The sequence below is a fragment of the Lottia gigantea genome, assembly GCF_000327385.1.
Source record: "Lottia gigantea unplaced genomic scaffold LOTGIsca_82, whole genome shotgun sequence".
Taxonomy (NCBI): domain Eukaryota; kingdom Metazoa; phylum Mollusca; class Gastropoda; family Lottiidae; genus Lottia; species Lottia gigantea.
This window is the reverse complement of record NW_008710725.1, coordinates 586,054-600,628: the sequence shown is the minus strand read 5'-3', so window position 1 is coordinate 600,628 and position 14,575 is coordinate 586,054. Positions and strand designations below refer to the sequence as shown.

The 14,575-nt window shown below is 34.4% G+C and overlaps 2 protein-coding genes across 2 annotated transcripts; one reads left to right on the top strand and one right to left on the bottom strand.

Annotated features, from left to right (window-relative positions):
• Positions 1-3,982: 3,982 nt before the first annotated feature.
• LOTGIDRAFT_169114 (hypothetical protein) lies at positions 3,983-7,615 on the bottom strand (the record flags this gene model as incomplete). Its single annotated transcript, XM_009067420.1, has 1 exon — positions 3,983-7,615. One exon carries the CDS (start codon positions 7,613-7,615, stop codon positions 3,983-3,985), a length of 3,633 nt encoding a protein of 1,210 aa, XP_009065668.1.
• A 2,335-nt stretch (positions 7,616-9,950) lies between these two features.
• On the top strand, positions 9,951-12,333 carry LOTGIDRAFT_169113 (hypothetical protein; the record flags this gene model as incomplete). Its single annotated transcript, XM_009067419.1, has 6 exons — positions 9,951-9,953; positions 10,463-10,657; positions 10,903-11,055; positions 11,504-11,551; positions 11,734-11,940; positions 12,241-12,333. 6 exons carry the CDS (start codon positions 9,951-9,953, stop codon positions 12,331-12,333), a joined length of 699 nt encoding a protein of 232 aa, XP_009065667.1.
• Positions 12,334-14,575: the final 2,242 nt, after the last annotated feature.

The window sequence follows — 14,575 nt, the reverse complement described above, 5'->3', positions numbered from 1 at the left end:
TACAACTAAGGTATACGGGGATCCAGTCTACCAGCTCGTCCTTGGTCAAACAAGGAAAAGAATTTCGGTTCACAAGGATCAAGTCTACCAACTGGTCATTGACCTACCAAACCTCTTGGCATTGATCTTTCCTAGATTATCTGTACGTATTTACAGCTGGGTTGACTGGAATAATGAGGAAATTTATTATTCAAGGTCACCAGACTTTCAACCGCCAACCAAGATTAGAACCCACGATGACAATTTGATTTAAATTAATGGAATAAATATCTATGATACAAGACTGCTATATGATACAAGACTGCTATATGATACAAGACTGCTATATGATACAAGACTGCTATATGATACAAGACTGCTATATGATAGACTGCTATGGCAGTCAAGGTATAAGACGCAGTTCGTAATAGCTTGACATTGTTAAGATGATCTTATAAGTGTTGACCAAGTCTATTAAGATATGTCCAAACTAACAAGGGTTATAGCTACACACCTCTATGTTAATTAAAAACTGATGTAATTTTTAATGAGATAGTTATTCTTATCTTTAAACGTGTTAGGTTGGTCAGAGAATAGGAGTCGTTCTTGATATTAAAGGGATATATTCGTCTATATATTCTTTAACAACAGATGATACATAGAGGGATGAAGTCATCGAAATATTTTCGTGGAACTACATCATTCCACCCACCTACACACCCTGAAAACAATTTCAGCCCAGACGTAATAAGTGTCGCCCAGGCCTATAATGCTTTGAGTAAGGGAAGGAAAATGTATGGTCCACAAGCTAAAGCATTGCGTTTTCCATTTAATTATAGACAAACACGAAGTGGGGTTTTCCTTTCCTTTTTCAGAATGACAACCCGATCTCCGATTTGTCGAGAATTGTTATACCGAATTAAAGTAACCAGACGAAAATCTCAATCAGCTAATGGGCGTTTAGTTTTTGATAACTGATTTAAAATTCAAACGGATTGGTGATAATTGGTCTAATCAGTCGACACATTCTGAACCTTCGAGTCACAGTTTGTTCGGAATTACTCGTATCCAACTGAGAAAAATCAACGATTTTGTGCAAAAAATTATGTGCTTCGAGAAATTTGTGTAAGAAATGAAGCAAAGTTTGGTATTTGGTATCTTTGTTGTGTACGAGTCATATTTTGTGAGGTAGTCGTGGAGAAATTGAAAGGCTAGGGTAGTAAGTAGACTCATCTTCCAAAAGCCAGATTTATTTCTTTAACAAGCGATCTGAACATGGTAAAAGAATGCAAGATTTCCAATACCGATCGAATGATGAAGTCCGTTGCTTTTAAACAGATATTGGCGTTGTTATCTCCCTTTAAATATTTACGACAAATAAACCGATTGCAAAATATTTCAACAAAATTATCAACAAAGTTTATTTGATAGATATAGTGAATTTCTCACGTCCACTGCATATTACAAAGGACCAGCTTTACTTGGTTGGGTCGATTTGTATGGACGATTATGTTAAATGGACATTCTGGTTTGCAGAGCTAGACATTTTCAATTTGAAGTTTTTACCTTTTTAATTTTTTTATGCAATAAAGAATATAATTTTTAAAAACAGACTGGATTTCTATCTATTCGATTTTTGAAAAGAATACTTTTCTCAGCTCTTAAAATATTTATACGAAAATAATATAGCTAGCTTTATATTTCTCAACCAATGAAATTACTGGAATTGAGTAAAATGAAAGTAAAGAAATGTAAACAAAACAGAAAACGTTTTTAGAACTCAAAATAAATGAAAATTTAAAATGACTGATAATGACAAGCCTGTCAAAGCTTTACGAGTGGCTCAGGTAATGTATGGGGACTTTGGGAATGGGGTATTTTACGTTTTTTTGGAGTTTGATGTTAAAATTTGTCAAAATTTCACTCATTGCATACCGTACTGTATGGGTATATGGCATTCAGGGACCGAAAGGAAGATGTATTTGGTCATTTAGTTTTGGCTAATTGCCCAGTGTATCGCATGAGATTCCATTATCCATGAATTAGCCTATCAAGGGAGATGAATAAAACTCCATTTGGTTTAATATCATTTATATATTTTCTAAATTAAGTTAATTAGTGGTAAATGTTGAGATGGCTAAATTTCCCTCATTGCACACAGCATGGCATTTTGTTATTCATGTAACTTATCAAGTGGGACAAGTAAGAAGTAAAACTCCATTTCATTATATGTCATTTCACATTGTTTACTATGTTATTGTTTTCAGCTAGATGCCAGTGAATTAGATAATGAAATATTTGATTTGGTTAAAACTCAGTTGAATCAAGCTTTTAAATATCTTCAGGTAGGTGGTTTTTTCATTTTCCTTACAGAATTATTTTGATTGGAATCCTCCTTTTCCAAAATTGACTAAATCTCTTCTTATTCTGCTAACCTGTGTTTAAGATACACAATCCTCATCAGGACAGCTAGTATTTGAAAGAGGAATTAACTTTCCAACAAACTTAGAGAATTCATTGAACAAAAATGAGCAAAAAAATATGCAACATTTCAACATCCTCTAAAAGACGCTTGCTCTCTAACCTGAAGGTCCAGGGTTCAATCCTGGCATGGGTCGAGATTTTCGGATTTTTCAACCCGGTTTCCCCCTGTCAGTGATGCAGGTAAGAGGGGCTGACATGGAAAAAGCGTCTAGTCGTTCGGTTGGGACAATAAACCGAGGCCCCGTGTGCTACAGATTGTGCACGTTAAAGATCCCTCGACAGTTGAAATTGAAAAAGAGCAGGCTACTGGCACTGTCCTGGCAAAATTTCCCTCATTGCACCCTGCATGGCGTTGCCCGTCTTCATTAGCTCACATAAAACTCCATTCATTTCCTTTTTTCTAAAAGATAAGCATAAAATATTTCTTGTTTGACATTTAGTGATCAAAGATTAAAATATATAATTTATATGTTCATGGATTATTTTTATTTATTTTTTTCAGTCTGGTATTTTTGTCCGATATTCTCCAGAAATTAATGCTTTATTAAAAACAGTTTTATGGAAGGTGAGTAGGCCTACCTTATTGATTTTACAGCAGTTATGGCAAACAATTCAATTCATACAAAAATACACCTTCTCATCTTACCTTGGATTTCCTATCCAAATTTCTTAACAATTTGATTGAATCGTGTTCATCACTACCAGTACTTACAAAGCTTTCTTCAATTTAGTCTCTTTTGAATTTGTATTAGGGGAGAGAGCAGTCACTGGGCAGACCCTCAAAAGCACTGGTGCAGGCATCACAATTTTTCTTACCTTGAGGAAGATTCGAACCCACAACACCTTATCACTTAGCAGGCGATAATCCTACTTGCTGCTCACTGAGCTATTTCACTTTCCGAGCAGACAACAATCCCACTCGCTATCAACTGAGCTATTTAACTGCCATTTGTGTTAAGTTTGAACAATATTAAATTTTTATGGAATAAAACACACTTTTTAATAAACTTGTTAGACTTCTTTCTACTCAGAATTTAATTAAAACCAGTTTTTGTCGCGTCTTAATGCCTCGTTAGAGATTTAATTGATTATTATGTAGTATTATTATGAAATCAGGGACAATTCCACTGATCACAGTGTTTCATGCATTGATTATTTTAGTGTTCCTGGAAATTCTCAGATGGTAAATTGAATATTAAGTCAATAACTATAAAATAACATGATATTTTACTTTTAACTTGAATTTCATTAACACACTTTCCGAGCACTTTTAAACTTGTTGATTTTTTGATTACCTCAGAATAAGTTAGTTTGGAAATTCTTTTAACACAAATTCCGAGAAATTTTAAACTTGTTGATTTTTTGTTTACCTCAGAATAAGTTAGTTTAGTTTGGAAATTCTTTTAAGACATTTTCCGAGCACTTTTAAACTTGTTGATTTTTTGTGAAAGCTAATTATTAGAAAGCTTGATTTGGAAATTGTTTTCTTGTGTTTGTTTATGACTGAGAATGACACAATTCAGAATTCGTTTTTATGAAAGCTGGGTGTGAAAGTTGGGTGTGTGTTTTGGCATATTTTAGGCTGGGAAGGGGTGGGGCAGGGGCTGCTTCTCTTATTGAATAAATCTATATTTACCTGTGTACTTGACGAACTGTAATGCTGTGAAACTGAGTCTTTATGGTGTGGATAAAATTGATGGTATGATGACACCAGACCTGATGGACTTCGTGAAGCTGGTCTTTGGTAGTTGTAATAGATATTTGGTTTACTGTATAAGCAGTCCTCCTTCTCAGAAACAGGCTCAGTTAAAGTGGTAGCTATGGTCAACACTGTCGAAGTTGGCATTGACCCTTTTTCCAGATTTTTGTCAATATTTGAAACTCTGTTTTTGTTGTAATTAAAGTTCAGTTGTTCCTGCAATTCCGATTTTCGAGGTATGGTTGGAAAATTCTGATCTGTTTCTTCCAGAGTTGGAATAGGAGTTGGAATTCGATCACTGTGATTATCAATTTTAAACTGAAATTTTTTCCGCTGATGGTCATTATCGTCAAAATTGTCGGTTCGTAAAGGATATTCATTTTTAAATTGCACATTTCCTTTGGTTGGGTATGTCCAATTATTTACCTTCGTAATATGTCCAGAAATATTAGCAGACGTCTCGAAAGGAACAACAGTTTTCAAATTCTGGTACTGAGATGGAATGGTGCCATTGTGGCTGATTCTTGTATCGGGAATTTGTAAGTAGTCTATGTTATTATTGTCCTCCAGGTCTGGTATTCCATCTTCTGTCAAACTAGAATGATCTTCAGGATCAAAATTACTGCCATTATCTATCAATAGGTCTGGAACTTCAGTGAAAGGGTTTTTTTCAGAATAGTCAAAATGTAGCCCATTACCAGTCTGTTGAGAAGTTTCACTGCAGGATCCAGATTTAGTATTTGATGCATGATTTTTGGACGTAATCGTCACTGATCTTCCTGATGACACATTTTCCAAAACATCGCTAACAATGCTTGATGGAGCATCATCATCTTCACTGGACTCGTAGTATGTTGAGTACTCGTTACTATATTTAGAAACAATTTCTGCAGGACTCATTTTGGTGGTGATAGCAACATTTTCATCACTATAGCAACTCCCTGTGCTGGAATCATCATAGGCACCAAAACTGTCGTCTGATAGTCTTCGACCTGCATCACTATCACTGCTGATGCCATCTTCCTCATTCAAATCTGCTTCATCATTGTGACTTTTGGTAGAAAAATGGCGTCGTCTTTGAGTTTCCTGACTACTGTCCATGGATTCTTCAGTATCGTCATTGGCATCTTTAATTAGATCTTCCTGTTCCATAAGAGAATCAACATCAATGATTTTGGACTCTTGTGAGAATTGTGATTCTCCTCCTTCCATGAGAGTGTCTTCATCAATGCCTTGGGCATCTTGTGAGTATGGATCTAGTTGTTCTGTAGGAACAATGAGAGCGTGAGCCAGAATGCTTTCAGAATCTATTGCACCATGTTCCTTTTGTTCTGAAAGCGCCATAGGCAAGTCATCATCAAAACTTTGGGAACCTTTCAGTATTCCTTCTGATTGTTCTTGAGTGTTCTCAAAAACATCAACATCAAAGTTTTGAGGGTCTTTCAAATCCAGTTCATATTCTTCATTGGTCTTTTGAGAGTCTTTTGTATCTGTGTATGTTATAGGCTCCACAAAAGTGTCCACGTCAATGTTTTGTAAGTCTTTCATGTTATGTCCTTCATGTTCTCTAGGCTCCATAAGATTGTCAGTAAATTCAGAGTCTCTCCAATCCTGATTTGCTTGTTCTGCTGCTTCTTCAGACTCTAAAGCGTCTTCAAGCTGTTGCTGATACTGTCCAACAAGATCCTTTGCATCTCCAACAAGTTCCTCTCCAAACTGCTGCTGGAAGCTTGATCTTCTGTTGCTGGCATTGTCTGTTTCATCATCATCAAAATCAATCAGGTTTTGAGTTCCTTGAGCTCTTATGGGAGCTACAAAGTCGTCAATCCTTGATGATGTCTGTGGATGAGTTGTTTCAACATTGTGCATAGAATACATGTCTTTTGTTGCTGCCGTAGATGGATGTCTTGTTTTATTTACATTGTTTGCATTGGGTGAATGTACATAGTCTTTGGAAGGTGATGACACCCATGGATAACTTCCATCATCCTTGTAGACATCTTCAGATGCGTCTTCTTCTTCTGGTTCTACAAATTGGACGAAGTCTAACAATGGTTTCTGAAGCTGAACCACTTGGATGATAGGACTGGGTTCCTCAGTACCAACTCTTATGTTTTCTTTTATTGTGACTGCTAAAGCATCCTCAGAGTCACTCAGCTCATCTGAAAAATCTGATTGATCTTTGTCATTTGCTTGAATGTCTTCGTCCAAATTTCTAGCTATCATAGATTTATCTCCAAATGATCCATTAGCATTGAACTCCATAAGATTTTCTGTGTCTGGTGCTTCCAGTAGGTTTCTTTCTGTCAATTGCGCATCGTCATCTTCAAATTCATCAGACACCTTGGTAGTGTTACGAGTATTAGTTTCTATTGCATATTCAGACACTGGTGCTTCTAACAGATTAATTGAAGTAGATGGTTGACTTTCATTGCCACTTAAGACTGTTTGAGGAACCTTAAGATTTCCAGCTGTCAAGGGAGGGTTGTCTTCTTCACTGAATGCATCAGAGACCCTCAAATCATCAGCTGCAATTGGATTCTGGACTTCCTCTGTTTGAGGAACTTCCAGAAGATTTCTTGCCGTCAATGATGGGCTGTCATCATCGCTGAATTCATCAGATACTTCAAAAATATCGTCAGCATTGGGGTCAGATTGTGCTTGAGAATCTACTGAGGTACCCTGAATGAAGAACGTTTCCGGCAGGTCTTCATTTCGATCAGTCCAGTCATTGCCAGCATTGGATTCATTTGATTCTGGTAGATCTTTGGAATTTGCTGAAGCTGTATCTTTGGAGAATTCTGTGGATAAATCATTATCTTGGCTGCTTACTCTCCTAGCTGTCAATGGACGGTCATCCTCTGAATCTTCAGTAAGCTCATCAGAATCTTGTGAATCATCATCTTGAATTGGATAGAGCTCTTCTGGTATAGGTGATTCAACAGTGGAATGGATGTCTTCATCTTGGGTAGGTTTTTCCTCAGTGTCAGCATCAGAGTCTAAATTTATTTGAACTTGGTCAAGGTCTGTGTCTTTTTCAAATTCCAAAGAATCAACTGGATTGGCTTCCATTTCTAAAGAATCTTCGTCTGAAAAGTCATCAGAATAATCAACATCTTCCAGGTCTGCTTCTACTGGATTCTGATTGGCTACTGAATCTTCTTGGTTTACATTTGGCTGATTCTTATTGGACAGCTTCTTCTTTTGGTTTGATTTTACTGGATTCTGATTGGTTCCTTCATCTTCTTCCAAGGAATCATCCTCTGCTAAGGAATAATCTGAGTTTGGCGTGGACGAACGAGAAGAAAGGGATTCTGAAAGGCTGTCCTCATCTTTGAAATTTTCATCGATGTCTTCTACGGTGTACTCATTGGTCGAATGGTCTCCTGGATCTTCTTCATCTTCAGAATCAATCTCTTCAATAATTGGAGGGTCTTTTTCTGGCTCAGCCATTTTGATTTGTTACTTGTGTGGATGTCTGAATTTCTTTATGGTTTCTGTTGGTTTCTGTTGAGTCTTTCCAATTCTTCCGTAGGATGGTTGTAAATCTGAAAACATAAGAGAAAAATGTTACGAAAAAATTTGTTTTTCTTGTCATTTTGAAAATATTTATATTTGGCTCTGGCTTTAGTTTGATTCTATTTGAAAGCTTTGAGTCTAATTACAAAAACTTCTCTGCAATGTATTCATACAGTTCTTACTTGTCTCTAGGCAATATTCTTTGAAATTTTATCATAAAATCAGACTGATTCTGCATGGAAATTCTAGAAATTTTCATAAGTTTCCAAGAAGCTTCCTGAGAATTAAGTCCAGTGAAATATAGGTATAGCTCAGAATTTCTTGAGTTTCCTTTCAACTATGTGATTTCTATTTAATTGAGAATATTGTGTGATTTATTGATTATATTGGTGATTGATTATTGATTTCCAATCAGCACCTTGTAATTACTGGCTGTGACACTTATCACGTAGTCTGATACATGTCTACACCAGAAATGTTATGTGAACTCTCTTAATGAGATGTTAATTGATTGAGAATTGAGACTGATACATGAAATATAATTTTGATATTAAGGCATATATAATGATAATAATGAGCTGGTGAAATTTTTAGTTTCTTGGTGACTTATTTCTTATCATTGAAGATTCTTGCCAAAAATTTGATTTGTTCTTTGGAAATGTGGGATCCTTTGAACTCAGAATTGTGTTTGAGACCTAAAGGCAGGGTATTGTTTCTTTTAAACACCTGATGCCAACTTGACATCCATTTCGGAGAATCCACAAAGTCAATTGGCAGAGAGTCCACATAGCTAATAATGTTTATTTGGTATTTAGGTTTGTCAACTCAACATCCCTTGAGAGCTAATAATATCCTTTTTGTATTAAGGTTTATCAACTCAGCATCCCTTTCAGAGAGTTCACATAGCTAATACAACTTGGCATCCCTTTCAGAGAGTCCACATAGCTAATAATGTTTCTTTAGTGTGTTCAGAGAGTCCACACAATGATGTTCACTTGATATTTAGATTTGTCAATTCGATATCCCTTTCAGAGAGTCCACATAGCTAATAATATTAATTTTGTATAATTAAAAAGGCTAATGTTTAATGAACTTATCGTGATAAAAATGATTAAAATTAATGGTAATATTTGAATTCTAAACACTGTAATCATGACAGTCAAATTTATGTAAAAATTTAGCCTAAATTATGAAATTACCAAAATTATTATTTTGTCAATAGAAGAATAATCTAGAAAATGTCACATACCTTTAATAAGTACAGGTAAAAATATTCAAAAACCTCAGGTATATCTCATCATTGTTACAGACATCATCCCAAATTCTCCATTTTTACATCTAACACTGTCAATTCTACTGCCATTGAGTCACGTATTTACCATTCTTGTTAATCAACCGTATTCAGGTATAATTACCGCTCTAACAGTTTTTACTCGTCAATACCGGACTCTCTGTCAGTGGCGGCCATGTTTTATTTGTTTACTATAGCGATATTGAGACATCAATATATTATAGCTAGGCTTATCCAGTCTCTTATTGATTTAGCTTGGAATTGTCTTTTATCCAATATTCTCACGCGTAGTCTTTGTTATATGTTTTTAATCTGTTTTGAAAGGCCTAGGGAATAGAAAATGTAAAATATTTAATTCTATTTTGCAGTAATGAAGTTTAATGCCTTTAATGTTTGTTTTTCCTGTGTGCTGCAGGCTGTAATCAGACAAAATTTCCCTCATTGCACACTTCAGTTTGAGCTTCATGAACTGTACTTATTACCAAATTAAAGCAGAAAGATGTGGTGTCAGGCAGGGTATGTTTACTCTTCTAGACACCTGATATCACTTTCATTATGAAATACTTTCTCACTTATGATTAATATACTTCCTCATGCGAAAAGTTTATTAACTTCTACCAATGTTTTGCCTGTAAGTTGTTTTGTATTTCAGGTTTCATTTTGACATTCGGTTTGTTATTACTTGGTTTTTTTATTATGATACAAATTGAATGCCTAATGTGTTCTGAAAAAGGTTAAGGGCTTTGATGGAATGAATTTAGCTTTGATCTCATAGGAAAGATAAAAAAAACGAATTATGCTGTATTCCATTGAGTGTATGAAATAGACTCTGAATATAATTTAGATTGGAATGGTGTAAATCAATGCTATCAGTGTCTACAATACACATACAAAATTAAGAAAACCTCATTACAATCCCTTTAATTGCCAGTATTCTATAATGATAGAACTAAGAATGTGCCATGCCTCGAAGCCAGGATGGTATGACTGACTAAGATTGTCTATTGTCAGTCTCAATTATTAATGAAAGTTGAATGATTATGATATTTTGTTTGTTTAAATTATTAACAAAGAGTTCTATGGTGGCTCGTTTAGGACATATATATATATATATATATTTTTCAATACTGAATACTCTTCTAGACACCTGATATGACTTTTCATTATAAAATACTTTCTCACTTATGATTGATATACTTCCTTTAATGATTAGGTTTTGGCGCTAGGCAGGTTATGCTTACTCTTCTAGACACCTGATACCACTTTTCATTATGAAATACTTTCTCACTTATGATTGATATACTTCCTTAAATGATTATGTTTTGGCGCAAGGCAGGTTATGCTTACTCTTCTAGACACCTGATACCACTTTTCATTATGATATAGTTACTTATTTATAATTGATATATTTCTCATATGAAATTCATTAGCTGCTAGTAGTGTTTTACCAATATGTTGTTTATATTTTGGGTGTTGTTTTGTACTTCCAGTATACAGTATATTGTAATGGTTCTACAGTCGGACAAGAGTTACTCAATATTAAATATGGTTATAGTAACAGAAGATCGTGGATTACTGGTAGACAGAAGATATTATATGCTCTATTGTTTATTGGCTGTCCATGGTTTAAAGAACGCTTGACTGACATTGTTAATATTTTACATTTAACACAATGGCATCAACAGGTTTGTCTTCTTTAATCTTTTGGATAATAATTCCATTAATAATTGTAAAGAAAGAGAGAAAAGTATCATTTTATTTTACAAGGATAACAGTTAAAGTCCATGTGGATCTTGTCACGAGCTAGTCCTTGATTTTAACACTCTAACTGGCTGTGCTACAACCCTTTCTCAAGGAAAATAAAATTCCAAAAATTCACTACATTATGTAAATAAATTAGAATTATTTTGAGTTATCTGTATTTTTGTAGATTAATAAGTGTATAAAATGGATAGAAAACAGTTTAAAGTTAGTTACTGTGTGTAATTTCATGTTGTTTTTAAACCGTGGAGGATATATTAATATTATAGAGAGATTATTAGGAATACAGTCCTTGTATCCACACAGTCAAAATATTAGACAAGTAAGTTGCTTATGGATGGATGGATGGATGGATGGATGGATGGATGGATGGATGGATGGATGGATGGATGGATGGATTAAACAATTAAATGAATGAATGATTTAATGAATGATCAATTGAATGATCAATTGAATGAATGGAAAGATTTATGAATGAATGAAATAATGGTTGATTAAACAATTGAATGAATGAATGAATGAATGAAAGAATAAAAGATCAAATAAATGAATAATGAATGAAAAATTGTTGAATGAACACATGAATGAATAATGAGTATTTGGATGAATGAATGAACAAATGAATGAATATAGAACTGAGTAAATGAATGGATGTTTACAAGAATCTTTGTTTTGGCTTTCATGTATCTCAGAATTTTTGGTATAAATTGTGTCATGCCTTGTTTCTTGGTAAAGACTATAGTAATATCAGGAATCTTGGTATATTTTAGGTCAGCTTTGAGTTTATGACCAGAGAGCTGTTATGGAATGGTTTCTCAGTAAGTATATTATTATCTGGGGCTTCTTTGCAATAAACTTTTGAGATTTGTCGATGCTTTTAATTGGAAGACTTCTTGGAATCTATTAGCAAAGGGGTCAAGATTCCAACACCCTAACAATCTGAGCTACAGTCTGTCCTCAAGGACTCAACCAGTTCAATCTTTTTTTAAAAATTTTCCAGGAATTTTTGTTTTTTATCTTGCCATTAGTCAACTTACAGAAAATAAAAAACACGATAAAAAGATGGACGAATCGAAAAACAGAAAATATAAAAACTTTATGTCAACGTTCGGATCAGGATTTAAAATCTTGTGCTGTTTGTTCTGATTGGCCGATTAATCCACACGAAATCGGCTGTCAACATGTTTTCTGTTATTATTGTTTATTTGTAAGTCAATTTTTGTTTATTTATTTTTGGGGTCTTGGCATTGTCATCTTGTACTTACTTGGTTAGTAGGTGACTTTTTAACAGTTATTGCCCTTGACCAATATTAATTTAAATATTCAAATAAAAGTTGTGTTCACATAAAGTTATGAGTTATTGCCCTTGTCCAATATAAATATGAATTATTGTTTTCGTTTTCGTGTAATGTTAGTACCCATATTTGTTTGAATAAATGTTGTCTTTGTGTAAGTTACTTATTATGAGTTATTGCCCTTGCCCAATATTAATATGAATATATTTCAGAGTAACTATAAGGCAGACCCAGGGTTTGTCTGTCCATTATGTAATTATGGTATCGAAGATGAAACCAGCCTGAAACCAGTGGAACTCACTTGAAATACTTTTTAATAGAATGGTACAAAGATAAGAAAAGAAAGAACTATATTTTACAAGGATAACAACGCAGGTTCACAGTTAAGGATCCTTTCTACCAGCTGGTACTTGGCCATATCTCATTGATCTTTCCTGAATTATCCAAAAATAATTTGATTTTGTAAAGTCATTGTGAATATGTGACAATTACCGAAAAGCAAAGAAATTGCTGTCAATATTTCACAACCCAAAAAATAAACAAAACAAGTGCTTTAAGGCCAGTTTGACAAATACAAACTTGCTATTTTGCCCCTGAAAAATTACTAAATTGTGTGCCATTGACATTCCAAAACAAAGGTTATATTTTGTACCATTATTTTTATTAACAAAATCAAAAAATTTAAAAAAAAAACCTGTTACATTTTTATAGTAAATAAATAAAAGAAATATATACATTTCTTCATGCAAATCAAATCAATATCGAGGCCAGTGCTTTCGGGGATTTGCTTAGTTTTGACTTTCAGCTCCTTTGCCAAGAGATAATCAAGGATAAGTATGCAGCTTTTATGAAATAAATGATGTTTTACAGTAAAGTGTATAGCAGAGTTCTGCTCTATGGAAAGTATCAGTTGTGTGAGCTGAATGTCATCCATGAAATCCTGGGCAACCTTTCTGTATGGAGTCGCTGAATTTGAACTTGTCCGAGTGAACACCATGGTAGCAACTAAGGATATGGGGGTACAGCTATTGATTATTGGTCAAAAAGACCTGCAAGCATTTTAGGGCCACCAAATTAATTTTTGACCATAGCGTACACAGTAACAAATTTTGAACATGTTCAAGTATCCACTAAATATTTGGGGGAACGCCAAATTGCTTATTTGTCACCATTTTATATAAAGTAGTGTATGATATAAATGAAGACCAGTTCCGAGCAATCTTGAGCCACCTGTAAATTGTTCGTAGTAACCAAGTAACCACTAGGTATTAGGTTGACCACCAAATTGATTATTGGTCACCATATTATATAAAGTAGTGTATGATTTCTGTTGCTCCTGGATGACCTGAATATCGTCTAAAGCTCGCCCACAACTTTTTACTTTATCTTCCACTGTGGAAATCTTTCCAAGAATCTGAGAATTACTAGTTGTTAAATGTTCTTCCTCAGTTGCAAGTAAATTAATCTCACATTGTAAGTTGGCCACGTCTTGTAATTTCTGTTGTAATAATTCGGCCTTTTCTTGTTTTTGATTAATGACTGTTTTTAATTTGAAATCTGAATCTGAAACGAACAGAAAATATTCAGATTAGCATCGAATGAAATACACAACTCAAAATTTGCAGTGTATACTGATCTATTTTCTATTGACTTTGAGGGATTTTTAGTCAGATATCTGTGGTTCCTGCAATTCCAAAAAACTGTTTTATGACATCACTATTGCAAAAACCTTAAGCAGATAGTGAGGTCGTTTTCGGTTAACTAATTCTGTAATTTTAGGAACCACAGACATCTGATGGTGAATTTGGAATGGTGCAACAAAAGTCTGATACACATTAAAAGTTCAGAAAATGTATTTGCAAACCATTTAATGTCATCCTTCTCCCATCCGATTTAACTTTGACCGGGAATCAATTGTACGTACCTTTACTCAAAGCTATCAGTTGTTTTAATCCTAATTCTGCTTCTGTTAAATCTGATCGTATTGTCTCTTCTAGGCGTTTAGTCGCACCATCATCACAGTATTTCATATAATTATTTAACATACTGTTATTACCCTCTACTGGAACTTCTGCTGGAAAAAGGGATTTCAAGTTTTAAGGAGGTTTTCTAGCCTTTATATGTGTATCAGGGCCATTAATGGCTTCTACAATGATTGGTTATTCTATTGCATTCACATGCAAATTTCAACCAAAGGCAATATAGATTTAAGAAATGCAGATGAAACTTCCTTTAGTCTGAAGTTTGGCTTGAATCAAGGGCAATAACTCACCATGTATTTTAGATTCAGTTTCAGCCATAATGGGCATAGGTATAGGAACTTCTTCAGAGTGGGACAATCTAAAATAATATATATCAAATATAATTAAAAAAATATGTGGAACCCCTCAAATCAGGACTGTTGCTTTGGACATTATTTGCCGGATATGTCCGTTTTCCCTTGAAAATAGCCTCTATCGTACATAAAGAATAGGTCAGACCCTCCATGAGGCACTTCCGCAGCGCTTTGCATTTGGAATCTCCCCAATTAAGTCCCTCTGCCCTACT